Source organism: Theropithecus gelada, chromosome 2 (genome assembly GCF_003255815.1).
Source record: "Theropithecus gelada isolate Dixy chromosome 2, Tgel_1.0, whole genome shotgun sequence".
NCBI classification, from domain to species: Eukaryota; Metazoa; Chordata; class Mammalia; order Primates; family Cercopithecidae; genus Theropithecus; species Theropithecus gelada.
The window spans coordinates 70815453-70829940 of record NC_037669.1 but is presented as its reverse complement, the minus strand read 5'-3'; the positions used below and the strand labels follow the sequence as shown (position 1 = coordinate 70829940).

The window sequence follows — 14488 nt, the reverse complement described above, 5'->3', positions numbered from 1 at the left end:
GTTTCACCATGTTGCCCAGACTGGTCTCAAACTCCTGGGCTCAAGCAATCCACCTGCCCTCAGCCTCCCAAAGTACCACGCCTGGCCTTTGGATGTACTCCTTTTATTATTATTTATTAATTTATTTGAGACGGAGTCTTGCTCTGTCGCCCAGGCTGGAGTGCAGTGGCGCCATCTAGGCTCACTGCAACCTCTGCCTCCTGGATTCAAGCAATTCTCCTGCCTCAGCCTCCCGAATAGCTGGGACTACAGGCACGTGCCACCACACCCGGCTAATTTTTGTATTTTTAGTAGAGATGGGGTTTCGCCACATTGGCCAGGATGGTCTTGATCTCCTAACCTCATGATCCACCCGCCTTGGCCTCCCAAAGTGATTTGATTACAGGTGTGAGCCACAGCGCCCAGTCATTGAACAGCATTTTCAAAAGTGTGGTCGGCAGTCCATTAATAAGTATTGCTTTAAAAAAGAATTTCACATACAGTAAGTTTGGAAAATATTAGGTTAAACCACATCAAATAGGTTTATTTATTGCAGGACTTCTTGACGCCTGCCTGTATTATTTGTTTTACTTTTTAGAGGCAGGTCTTGCTCTGTCACCCAGGTGGGAGTGCAGTGGCATGTTGATGGCTCACTGAAGCCTCAAACTCCTGGCCTCAAGTGATCCTCCCACCTCTGCCTCCTGAGCAGCTAGGATTACAGGCACACACTGCCTTACTTGGCTATTTTTAAAATTTTTTGTAGACACAGGGTCTTGCTATGTTGCCCATGCTGATCTTGAACTCCTGCCCTCAGGTGATCCTCTTAATGGGTCTCCCAAAGTGTTGAGATTATAGGAGTGAGCCACCTCATTGGCCCCAAATTGCTTCTTTTTTTTTTTTTGAGACAGTGTCTTGCCCTGCCGCCCAGGCAGGAGTGCAGCAGCACAATCTCAGCTCACTGCAACCTATTCCTCCTGGGTTCAAGTGATCCTCCCACCTCAGAGTCTCAAGTAGCTGGGACTACAGGCACTGCACCTGGCTAATTTTTTTTTATTTTTTTGTAGAGATGGGGTTTCACCATGTTGTCCAGGCTGGTCTTGAACTCCTGGGCTCAAGTGATCTGCGCGTCTCAGCCTCCCAAAGTGCTGGGATTAGAAGCATAAGCCACGATGCCCTGCTCCAAATTGCTTTTTATACTACTTTGGGAAAGAGTAATCAGTAACATCAAGGGATTTCAGGCATGCTCAGTCTCTCCAAGGTCCCTGACATCTTTTAGAAATATTATGTCTTAGTGTCTTACAAAGTATCATCAGACACATTACCTTTAAATTAAACACAACACATACCATCACATAAAGGATGTGGGTAATAAATAAACAAATAAACACAACACATACTACACACATACAAATGAAAAAATCCTTAAGACTTAGGATTTTAGGCCACAGGAAGGTATATTTGTTAAGTATTTTACTGATAATGCAGCACTCATCAGAGGCCCTGACCCTTAATAGGAATGCAATGATGTTTTAATTGAATGAAGGAATGAATGAAGACAGAAAAATATGGTTTCTGGGGCCAGACTACATAGATCTGATCACTCCACTACTAATAAACTACTCAAGTTTAGCCAAATTGTTTAACCTACTTATACCTCCATTTCCTTATTTATTGAAGTAGTAATAAATAACAGTATCAGTTGTTGTGAGTGTTAAATGAGCTAATACACACAAAAAAATCAGTGCTTTCTATTTGGTGAGTTCTTTATTGTTTCTTTTAGAGACAGGGTCTTGCTCTTTTGTCCAGGCTGGGCTGCAGTGGCATGATCATGGCTCACTGTAACCTCAAACTCCGGGCTCAAGTGATCTTCTTGGCCCAGCCTCCTGAGTAGCTAGAACCATAGGCACATGCCACCATGCCCGGCTAAGGGTGAGCTCTTAAGAGATGAGTTGCTATCCTCCTCCTCCTCTTCCTCCTCCTCCTTCCCACCTCTGCAGAAAAGGGAGCTGAGGCTGTGTATGGTCTCTACGACAGAGCACCTCATAAGCCCTACTTGCTTTTCCACATTTTCTGTCTTTTCATTATTACCGTATTGATATACACACCAGAAGAGACAAGATGGCCAATACTATTTTAATTTGCCAAGCCTGTCTTCAGATTGCTGATTTTAAAAAAAGGGGTGTGGTAGTCCATGTTGGCTGATTACTAAAATCACAGATACGGTCAAGGACACCTCCAAGAATAATGACCTGGAGCAAGCCTACAGTCCTGCTTCATGCATTTCGGCTTTTCCTAGCAGGAGCAGGTTGCCCAAGGTAGACCACAGCCATGTTGAAGGCTTCCCAGTTTCCCCAGTGTCAGTTTCGGCATTTCCACATCACCACACCTGGCACAGGTGGTTGTTTTGTGAAGGCAAGGTGTGCCCCTCTGCATTCTCACCAAGGAAGCCAAACAGGTTCAGGGGCCCTCGCTTGAACAACAACCCAGACAGCAGCATGCAGTCTCCTCTGAAACGCTTGACCCACAGGGACAGTTCCTACCTAGTTTTCTTACAGGTTCTCTTCCAGCATGAGTGCTAGTGTACTCTTGAAATATCCCTCTAGAAGTGGTGCTTTGTCCCAAGTCCAGCCTATAAAAGTCATCTGGCCCCTAATATACAGAAGCACCTTATTAACTACTATGGACTAAGAGCATCAATGTGTACAACAATGTTCAGAATTAAAGGAAAGAGGGAGTTTAAACTCAGGATGTCACAGATATGCCTCCTCCATGAATAGACACACGATGCCAGAGTACTTGACATTAACCACTGTACTTGCTGCCTGTCATTGAGCATGTCCATGACATTAACCACTGCAAACTCTGCCTTCTGGGCTCAAGCGATCCTCCCACCTCAGCCTCCCAAGTAGCTGGGACTACAGGTACATGTCACCAAGCCTGGCTAATTTTTGTATTTTTTGTACAGATGGAGTTAGTTATGTTGCCCAGACTGGTTCTGAACTCCTGAGTTCAAGCAATCTGCCACCCTGGCCTCCCAAAGTACTGGGATTACAGGCATGAGCCACCATACCTGGCTGAAATTTTCTTCTTCTTCTTCTTCTTTTTTTTTTTTGAGACAGAGTTGCACTCTTGTTGCCCAGGCTGGAGTGCAATGGCGTGATCTCGGCTCACCACAACCTCTGCCTCCCAGGTTCAAGCGATTCCCCTGCCTCAGCCTCCCAAGTAGCTGGGATTACAGCCATGTGCCACCATGCCGGGCTAATATTTTTTGTATTTTTAGTAGAGACGGGGTTTCTCCATGTTGGTCAGGCTAGTCTCAAACTTCCAACCTCAGGTGATCCGCCCGCCTCAGCCTCCCAAAAGTGCTGAGATTAGAGGCGTGAGCCACCGCGCCCGGCCTGAAATTTTCTTCTTAACATATAATTCTCACTCATTCTTTGATGAAGGTTGTAATTAGTGTTGACTAAGTATTGTTAAGTGTTATTCAGTAATACCTGGAAAATGAAATTTTTAACTTTGTGGATGTTTAATTTCTTAGTAAATGTAGGTATTTTCATGTGTTTCCCCCTAGTCAAATTACACACTTTTGCTTTTTGCTTGACTTCTTAGGAAACAAGAGTTATCAGCATACTCATTCATTTGTTGAGTTAGTCAACAATCCACTGAATGCCCAATGTGTGCCATATTTCACATATAAAATTTTGCTGGCCGGGCGCAGTAGCTCATGCCTGTAATCCCAGCACTTCAGGAGGCTGAGGTGGGCAGATCACAAGGTCAGGAGTTTGAGACCAGCCTGACCAACATGGTGAAACCCCGTCTCTACTAAAAATACAAAAATTAGTTGGGTGTGGTGGTGCGTGCCTATAATCCCAGCTACTCAGGAGGCTGAGGCAGGAGAATAGCTTGAACCTAGAAGGCGGAGGTTGCAGAAAGCTGAGATCGTGCCACTGCACTCCGGCCTGGGTGACAGAGTGAGACTCTGTCTCAAAAAAAAAAAATTTGCTTAGAGTGCTTAGAGTATTTTTCACAAAAGTGAAACATCTTTATTCCTTTTTCAGACCATCCTGGATACCCAAACTCAGAAACAAGGCACAATTATTTCTTTCAACACATTGAAGTGTCACCATCGGCTTATTCTCTATGCAGTACGGGTAATGATATTACAAAACTCATTGGGAGCCACCAGTTTTTCAAATGACATGCTCATAAGGCTGAATTTTATAAATCCATATGTATGTAGCTATGCAGAGCTTCAGCAACTGTATCAAATCTTATCACAAGTCATATTTCTTACTAAACAAGTATGTAAGAAGACATTGTGGTTTTATCAGTATTTGTAAATAAGAGCTCTCTTTTCTTGCCTGTGTATTTCTGTTTTCAGCGGAAGGAAGGAAGTAGCTGTAGGGGAAAGCTGTCTGGCAGAGAAGAAATGTGTGTAGGGTGTGATCAGAGGTGTCGAACATCTCACTGGTGAGAAGAATGCCCTCTGTGCAGTGTGGTGGGATGGGGGTGGGGGGGCGTTCACTCTCAGATCTAGCTGAGTCCTGAGTTAACAGTAGCTACCAACCATCAGTGACTCACTTTTGCCAATAAATAAATCCACCTACGAGTGTTCTACAGCTGAAACTACGTTCTCATAAAACTTCTTTGCCTCTGTGGCCGTGGTTCAGCTGATACTCCTTATGTGGAATGTTTTTGAATAATCATACATCTTAAGAAATTACTTGAAAGCTGCTTTATCCAAACAGCTACCTGATCCTGGAACATCTCTTGGAATTTGTTACCAGCCATCTGCATTATATGTATATATTTGGAGACGGAGTCTCGTTCTGTTGCCAGGTTGGAGTGCAGTAGTGTGATCTCGGCTCACTGCAACCTCCGCCTCCCAGGTTCAAGCGATTCTCCTGCCTCAGTCTCCAGAGTTGGTGGGATTACAGGCGCCTACTGTCACACCCAGCTAATTGTGGTATTTTTTTGTAGAAACAGGGTTTCACCATGTTGCCCAGGCTGGTCACGAACTCCTGACCTCAAGTGATCCACCTGCCTTGGCCTCCCAAAGTGTTAGGATTACAGGTGTGAGCCACCACACCCAGCCATCTGCATAATAATTAGATAGAAAATATCCAACTCTAAATTCCTACAGATAAAAATTTAAAAAAATTATCTCAATAACAGTCATAGTGCCTTACAATATTATGTTCTGTAAAAGTTCTAAATTATCTGACAAGTCATGAAACACTCCCATTTAGAAAGGAGCTCCTAGGCCAGGCACGGTGGTTCACACCTATAATCTCAGAACTCTGGGAGGCTGAGGCGGGTGAATCACTTGAGGTCAGGAGTTTGAGACCAGTCTGGCCAACATGGTGAAACCCCGTCTCTACTAAAAGTACAAAACATTAGCTGGGCTTGGTGGTGGGCGCCTGTAATTTCAGCTACTCGGGAGGCTGAGGTAGGAGAATCACTAGAACCCAGGAGGCAGGGGTTGCAGTGAGTTGAGATCGCACCACTGCACTCTAGCCTGGACAACAAGAGTGAAACTCCATCTCAAAAAAAAAAAAAAAAAAAAAGGAGCTCCCAGCAACTGACATTCATAAAATGCAACAGCATTTAAAGGAATTCTGCTTTTCCTTGCTTTCTCAAGACAAACAGAATTTAGCATATAGAGGTACAAGAGAAATGTCAGGAGTTGAAAATCTGCCTTCTAACCATCTTTGCATTAGCAAGAGAAAACACTGGATCAATGCCAACAAAGCAGTGAAAAATATTACAAGGAGCAATTGTATTTCTCTACATAGGAGAGGATGGCCAACTGTGGTTTATGAAACGTGCTCCTGACTCAGTAAACGCTGTGTTTGAAAAGCTGTGTTTGTTATATAGGTGTCTACTCATCAGTCAATCCTTAGAGTTCTTAGGAAAACCTGAGTCTCGAAAAGAGGGCTGTAGTAAAGCCTTTGATGCTGGGAACATTTTACTTTCCCCATAGACTCAGCCAAAAACTCTGCTTTGAATATTTATACTTCCAGCCAAGATGGAGTAACAGGGACTGAATTTATCCTCTTAACTGAAAAAAAACAAAACCAAAAACAGACAAAATATATAAAACAACAGTTTTCATAACACTGAATATCCAGCAATGAAGATAGTGAACCTTGAACAAGGCGAGCCCTATGATTGCCCCCACTACTGTCAAGAGACGGCTCCAGGCTGTGGAGGGAGAAACACAACGGAACACAGCGAACTCCCTGAGCTAAGGAGATGGAGCAACTCCTTAGTCCAGGAGATCAAAATGAATAGAATTTGCAGAACAGACTGCCAGAGAAAAGAGAGCTGTGAAGAGAGAGAACCCTGAAAATCTATAGAGGGTGTCCTTTGAGGATTCAGTAGAGCACTGATCATTCCATGCACTGAAAGAAACTACCCAAAGTGGGAGACCATCTGAAACCATAAGAGGGAAGAGTGCCTCATCCTTACACAGGGCTGGAGGTGGTGCCTATTCCCACCAGCCAAACTAAAAAACATAATTCACGGGGCATTGAATAGAGTACTCAGGAAGATCAGTATGCAGAATAATTAGCTACAGAATGAGCACTGCTCTGGGCTAGCCTAACAAATAATAAAAGCAAGACCTGAAAAAACCAATCCATATTTGAGTAACTAAACTGCATCCCGAAACCAAACATCAAGAATATTTATAGGAATAAAAAAATATATAGCATTCAAAAAGATACAATTAATAATGCCTAGCATCCAATCAAATACTGCCAGGCATGCAAATAGGCAGAAAAACATCACCCAAAATACAGACAAAAATCAATCGAAAATACCCAGAGCTGACACAGACATTAGGGTAAGCAGACAAAGGCATTAAAACCATTATTATAACTATATTTAATATGTTCAAAAAGTTAAATAGTCACATGCAAGATGTAAAAAAGATCCAAATCAAACCTCTAAAGATAAAAACTCCAAATCAAACCTCTAAAGATAAAAACTCACGCCTGTAATCCCAGCACTTTGGGAGGCTGAGGTGGGCGGATCACCTGAAGTCAGGAGGTCGAGACCAGTCTGACAACATGGTGAAACCCCATCTGTACTAAAAATACAAAAACTTAGCTGGGTGTGGTGGCACATGCCTGTAATCCCAGCTATTCGGGAGGCTGAAGCAGGAGAATCGCTTCAGTCTGGGAGGTGGATGTTGCAGTGAGCCAAGTTTGCGCCATTGCACTCCAGCCTGGGCAACAAGAGTGAGACTCCATCTCAAAAACAAAACAAAAACAAAAACTCTGATGTACAAAATGGGATTAATGGCAGGTTAGATTACAAAAACCAGATGAGTGAAACTGAAGACAAAGAGAAACTATACAAGATATCATATTCCCCCAAATCCCCACAAATGCAAAGCATCACTGTGTGACAAGTTCAACTGGCCTAGTATATGTGTAACTGGGCTTCGCAAATGAGGCATACATGAGGCCAAAAAAAAAAAAAAAAAAAAAAACTGAAGAAATAATGGCTAAAATGTTTCTGAATTTGATGACAACAAACCAAGATGCTCAATAAATGCCAATGACATACACACATACAGAAACACATGAAGAAAGCTATATCAAGGCACCTCATAATAAAATTCCTCAAAGCGGGCCAGGTGCAGCGGCTCACATCTGTAATCTCAGCACTTTGGGAGGCTTGAGGCGGGTGGATCACCTGAGGTCAGGAGTTTGAGACCAGCCTGGCCAATATGGTGAAACCCCGTCTCTACTAAAAATACAAAAATTAGCCAGTTGTGGTGGTGCACACCTATAGTTCCAGCTACTCGGGAGGCTGAGGCAGGCAAATCGTTTGAACCTGGGAGGCAGAAGTTGCAATGATCTGAGATGGCGCCACTGCACTCCAGCCTGGGTGACAAAGCGAGACTCCATCTTTAAAATTAAAAAAAAAAAAAAAAAAAAAAAACTTGCTCAAAGCAGAAAAAAGAAAAAGAGAAAAATTTAAAAGCAGCTAAAGAAAAAGATATTCCATACAGAAACACAAAGATAAAGATGACAGCAGACTTCTCATCAGAAACAATGCAAGCAAGAAGATAGTGAATCAATATTTCTAAAGTACGGAAAGAGAAAAACCGCCAACACAGAATCCTACATCATGTGTAATAGTTTCCAAAACCAAAGGCAAATAAAGATGTCTTCAGGTACAAGCTGAAGGAATTCACCACCAGTATGCCCACACTATAAGAAATGCTAAAGGAAGTCCTCTAGTCAGAAATAATCATAACAGACAGAAATATTAATCTACACAAGTGAATAAAGAGCAATAGAAATGCCAACTCCATGGATAAATATGTAAGACTTTTGGTACTGTTTAAATTTCTTTAAAGTTAATTGAATATTTACACAAAAATAATAATGTCATGTGCATCTGTAACTTATCAAAAAGTAAATTGTATGACATCAATCACATAAGGGCTGAGAGGAGAAAAATGGAAGCATACTATTGTAAGATTGTTATACTACATGTGAAGTGGTATAATATCATCTTGAAAGTAAATCTGGTAAGTTAAAAATGTATCCTATAAACCCTAAAGTAACCATGGAAATAACAAAGAGTTATAGCTAATAATCCAACAAAAGAGGTAAAATGAACACATAACATGCTCAATAAACCTAAAAGAAGGCCTGGAAACAGGCATGCAGTCTGGAGAGGGAATTCTGAGATCCCAAGCATTGAGATCATAACGTACAAGGGAGGAGCCAGGCTCCACTGGGCATCTCTTGGCCCATGGCTTCCCTTCCCTTCCTCAGGAAGTTGCTTGAGGAGACCACAGTGAAGGCTTTTAAAGCTATGCTAGTCTGCAAAGAGAAAAGACAAAAAACTGAGAGTGTTTAAAAACTTTTTTTTGTTGTTGTTTTTGTTTTTGAGACAAAGTCTAACTCTGTCACCCAGGCTGGAGTGCACAAGCTCGGCTCACTGCAACCTCCGCCTCCAGGGTTCAAGTGATTCTCCTGCCTCAGCCTCCCAAGTAGCTGGGATTACAGGCACACGCCACCACGCCTAGCTAAGTTTTGTATTTTTAGTAGAGATGGGGTTTCACTGTGTTGGCCAGGCTGGTCTCGAACTACTGACCTCGTGATCGGCCCATCTTGGCCTCCCAAAGTGCTGTGATTACAAACATGAGCCACCATGCCCGGCCGTAAAAACTTTTATAGCAATTTGACATGGCTGTAACATCCCAGCATGGGATTATTTTTCTAGCAATGCATATTTATTGAATTTTATAAAAGTGATCTGTCCTTGATGCATTAGATAGAAATAAAAAACAATAAGAGAAAAACCCTGTCCCTTACCACAGATAACTGAGATACTGCTTGAAAACATGTGGCTGTGAGCAGCCTTCCTTCCCTAGATTTAAGGTGGCTCGTGTGTGCAGGGATCCGAAGGCAGAAATTGAACTGAAATAAGGCTGGTTTTGAATTACTGTAAGTGTAGGGCATACCTTATTTAAAAAGATTTCTGGTCTAGACGTTTTGATTATAATCTGATTGATCCATCTTTCTGTCTTTCTGGGTCACTCTGTCAATTATTTGCTGCATTTAAAGTAGTGGGGATTGTGTATATGCAGGAATCCCCTGCAGAGGGTTGTCTTTCTCACTCAGAATTTGAGAAAAGATGTCATTTGTGGATGTGTGTAGTTGGGGGGTAGGACATACTCATCGAAAAGACAAACGGGGCACCTACCTTGTGCACGCAGGCCTTTGCATTCAGGAAAAACAGTTCCACGGTGGTTTTATCCTTTAAAAACGATATGCTCTCAATGTAAAACCTGAAAAACAGCAGAGGAGTTTGTTCCTTCAGATTTATTTTCATCTCTCAGCATTCCTCATTCAGTGTTCCCCGAAAGCAGCGCGAGAATTTTGAGAAACCTGAGGAAGGTTGTGCGTTCTTTTCCTTTTTAAAAGAAATGTGCACCATACGTAAGTACGTGATGGATGTATGTGTACGTATGCCTAAAATCTCTTTCGGCATGTTTTTGTGTCTTGGAAGGTGAGTTAAAGAGAAACCCCAAATGGTAACCAACCAAACACAAACGTTTATTTGTGTTGCTCATTCTTTGAGACATGTTCTGGGAGTTCATAATAATACCTCAGACAGCTTCAAAAGAAAAGCCCAGGTGAACCCGGAGTTGAAAGCTGAAGTCGGCTGAGCAAGCACCACCTAACCCAACCCCAAACCCTGCTTGAGGCTCGGGGATTTTTAGACGGAGGGGCCTCAGGGCCTCACGCCTACCTGACCCCCATCCACTGGGTGAGTTTCAATCACACTTTTCAATCACTCTTTTCTTCCTTCCCATCCTTCCAGGCCCTGGGTTTTCCTTTGGCTCAAAGCCAATCTCTCAGCAACCATCAATCTTGGTCTTTTCTCATGCAAATCAGGGTATTCTGGGCCTCACTACTCCACTCCCTTTCTAGGATTTTGCTTGTTCAATCTGTGAGACCACAGGTTGCAGGCAGGCCCCTCTCTCAGGAGAGCTCTGACAGCTCCGGGGTGAGGAGGGGAGGAGGCTGAGTCTTTAACAACTCTGTTTTCGTAATCCTGTACTGATGAGGCCAGCTTGCAAAGGCTGGCGCTCTGTGGTGGGCGAGCGGGCAAGCTAGGGGCCCGAAGTTTTCCTCACGTTCTGGAGCATTGGTGGATGAATAATGCATGAAGGGCCATCGAGCCCCAAGACAGCTCACTGCTTTGAGTCGGAAAGGGAATTTACTCTCAGACCAGTGAGAGTGAAGGCAAAGCGGGGCTAGGAAGTGGCCAGGTGGACCTATCCTTAGCTCTGCGGAATCCTGAGGGGGCTTGAGCCTTTGCTTCTCTTTTTCTCCCTTTCCACAGTGATGACACCTTTGATAAATAAATGCAGCTGAAAGGGCTGTGAAAGATTTTATCACTGAGACGGTAAAAACGTTCGAAACATTCCACCCTTTAACGTTGAGTCATGAAGGGAAGTTCCAGAAAGAGAACAAATCCTTTATATTTTTACTTACAAGCTTTTATCTCACTTATAAGTGAGGTTAATGAAGATGGAGGAGTGTCGGATTTATGAGAAGAGAAAGTTAAGTACGAAGGCGGTTAAGGAAATGAGGAGTTGGGGGGAAAATAGGCTTTGGAATCCAAAAGATCGAGATGTAGTGTTTCAAGTCCACCATTTATTAGCTGTATGATAATTATGTTTCTTTGTGTCTTTCTAAATTGGGTGTCTTACCTCTGAGGAAAGAACAGAACTTTTATCTGAAAAATTCCAGTTCTTTCAATTTATCAGGTCTAGAGAGGCATTAAAATGGACAGCAATCAAGTCCTATTTCCCTCCTTGAGCTATGTATTTTTCTCCAGAAACTGCCTGGTATAGCCAAAACTAGCTGCACTGGACACATTAGTGTCCACTACCCCGGACACTATAACCCACATCCTGTAGCTCAACAATGGATAGCCAGGCCAGACGCAGTGGTTCACGCCTGTAATCCCAGCACTTTGGGAGGCCGAGGCGGGCAGATCACTGGAGGCCAGGAGTTCCAGACCAGCCTGGCCACCATGGTGAAACTGTCTCTACTAAAAATACAAAAATTAGCTGGGCGTGATGGTGGGCGGGCACCTGTAACCTCAGCTACTCCGGAGGCCGAGGGAGGAGAATTGCTTGAGCCCGGAAGGTGGAGGCTGTAGTGAGCTGAGATTGCGCCACTGCAACTCCAGCCTGGGCAACAGAGGGAGACTCTGTCTCAAAAATAAAATAAACAAACAAACAAACAAAACCCCCAAAACAATGTATAGCCAATCACTGATCAACGTTATTTCTGTAAACCAAGGAGAATTAATTCCTGACAAACAACTTTTGTAACTGTCCCCTTTCTTGATTTGTCCTTTTTTTCTTTAAACACTTGGGCCTCTCCTTCTCCAGAGCACTTCTTAAGGCAACTTGGAAGTGTGTCCTGGGCTGCAGTCCTCAACCTTGTCCCAAATAAGCTTTCTATATTAATTTTGTCTCAGCTTTTCCTTTTGGGTAGACAGTAGTCTCTTCTCCCATCAGTCTAGTTTCTTCTACTCTGAGCCCTGCTGCATGGACTAGGAGAGTCACCTGACTCAAAGGCAGCCAAGATGTCAGGCGGTGAGGAGGCCTGGAAAGGAGCAAGTGCTACTCAACAGATGCTTTTTATATTGCATGATGAATGAGCCAACCGATTAACATGGGCTCTTAGAGACTGAGGGGCGGGTCAGGAGGGATTCAGTGGAGGCAGAGAAAGGCACTAAGCAGCAATCATGAGGCAGCAGAAGCCATGAAGTAGAGAGGGACAAGAGTCCACAGCAAGAGTTGATGGACCAAAGCAGGGTAGCCGAGTCACTGTGATGGCAGACACCAAAGTGAGGCGGACCAGAGGTTGGCTGCTGCTACAGGGCTAAGATGACCCATGTTACACAAGTTTCTGTGCCTCTCCAAGAACCTTCCAGTTCAACCACTTGGTGGTGGCTGTTTCCTGCTTTCTTGGCTTTCCCATGCATTTGTATCCCTATCAATGAAGATAATATGAGCAGGCTTCCAGCGGGCAGCCTAATTAAGGGCAGCAGCAGGATCCCAGCCAACATTTCCCAAACTCTTACTAAGGTGCCTGCAATGTGCTAAGTGCTTCCCGATTGTTCTCTCATTTAATTATCACAACCACCTTGGGGAGGGACCTATGATGACCCTGATTTCACAGACTCAGACTCTTGAGTTTTAGAGATCTGCCTACCCAGTGGGGCTAGGTCTTGGTCTGGAACAATGACTTTGACTCTGTGGACAATGCTCTTAAGCAACATCTCCTGGGCTGCCACTCCCAGTTCACTCAACCAGCACTCAGCAGGAAGCTGAACCCTTAGTAATTGCGGGCATCTCAACAATGTAAAAAATAGGCAGAGAAATAAGACAAGTGTGACATTTTCACCAAAATGTTAACATATGTAGAAGTACATGTGTTCTCTATTGCTTCAATAAGCAAAACCACGGCAAAAGACTTAAGTTGAAGGATTTTGATTAACCTATAAAATATCTTTTTAAAAGTTAGAGTAGTCTCAGAAGGGGAAGGCCTTTCCACAGGAAGAGATCTCCTTGTCCTAAAAAAATCCTAGGTCAGATTAGCAGAACTCAATATCTGCTTTCTACTTGAAATTTCTGAGATTATTTTTTTCCTTCACTTCTAATTACTTCAATAGACATCTCTAACAGAGACTATTAAAAAACAGGGGGTCAATGAATTTTCTCACTAACAAAGCTCATAATAATTTCTTAATTTTATTTAAAATTTAGTCTTCACTTGAATTTCCCCATTGTCTCCAAAACTTATAAAAAATGAGTTCTGTGATTGTAACATTTAATAAGTAAAGCTGCACTGGTCTACGGCAACAGTCACATATGCAAAAGTCGTAAGGATCACTGGCTGGATATAAATGAGTGATGCTGACCAGATGGATGAGACCTGCTTGGGGGACACCGGGACACATTTTTTCTACTCTACTAAAACTCCTTCATCAAGGTGTGGGTAGGTGACCCAAGGTAGGCCAGTCAGCTTCTCACCCTGGAGAATAAACATGATTAGAAGACCTAAAGATCAAAGATGGTTGGAGCCTATTTATTCTGCTAGCAGCACTCTGATGAAATTGTCCCTTGGTTTCTGCTCCCTAGATGCTTGCAAAAGCCCTGATCCCTATCTTTTCTGAGTCCTTGTTAGTTCAGTTTTCCTTCCATTTTGTTTGTTAGCCACAAGTGGCTCTGTTGCTGGCAACCAGAGAACCCAAGTTAATACAGGGCTTCTTCTGTGCTAGGGATAATACAAAGTGCTCTACAGGAACCTTTTTTTTTTTTTTTCATCTTTGGTACAACCAGATGCAGTAGGCAACAAATTATGAGCCCATTTTACAGATGAGAAAGCTTAGATACAGAGATGTCAAGTCCTCTTCTTTAGGCCATACAGCTAGCAAGTAGTGGAGCCATGACTCAAACTGAGGTCTGTTAGACTTCTAAGTTCATATTCCACGCCAATATGATATAATGCTTTCCTACAATAACAACCAAAATGAAATATAACATGTACACAATGCTGTGGGGGCCCACCAGCCTGATGCAATTAACTCAGCTTATGAATTAAGGGGAGAATGTTGCCAAACTGAAATCCATAGGACTAAGCGCCACAGGAGAGGGGACAGTTGAGTCAGCAGAATGCATGAGTTCACCAGGTAACAAAGGTAGGAAGGGCACTCCAGGCGGAGCGCATATTAGCCAAACCAATCCTCTTGCTAGTCTTGGGGCATTGAAGAAACCACATACAGGTTGCTGGGTAGCTTGGCGCCAAATCAGTTTGTGGTGCATCCAACTCTGAACAGATACCTTTGTACTAGAAACTGGGTTCACCTTGTTTTTGGAGCCCAGGCCCCTGACTACATCCTAGTTCCAGTAAACAGGTCTCTATCTTATTTCCCACTACTTTCTGGCGACCAG

At 43.3% G+C, this 14488-nt stretch overlaps 1 protein-coding gene across 1 annotated transcript in view; it reads right to left on the bottom strand.

Annotated features, from left to right (window-relative positions):
• Positions 1–14488, bottom strand: part of FRMD4B (FERM domain containing 4B) — a 210511-nt gene that overhangs the window by 107453 nt on the left and 88570 nt on the right. The window contains exon 5 of the mRNA XM_025376574.1: positions 9712–9796. Within this exon, the coding sequence (XP_025232359.1) occupies positions 9712–9796 (85 nt within the window). The remainder of the gene's footprint in view (positions 1–9711; positions 9797–14488) is intronic.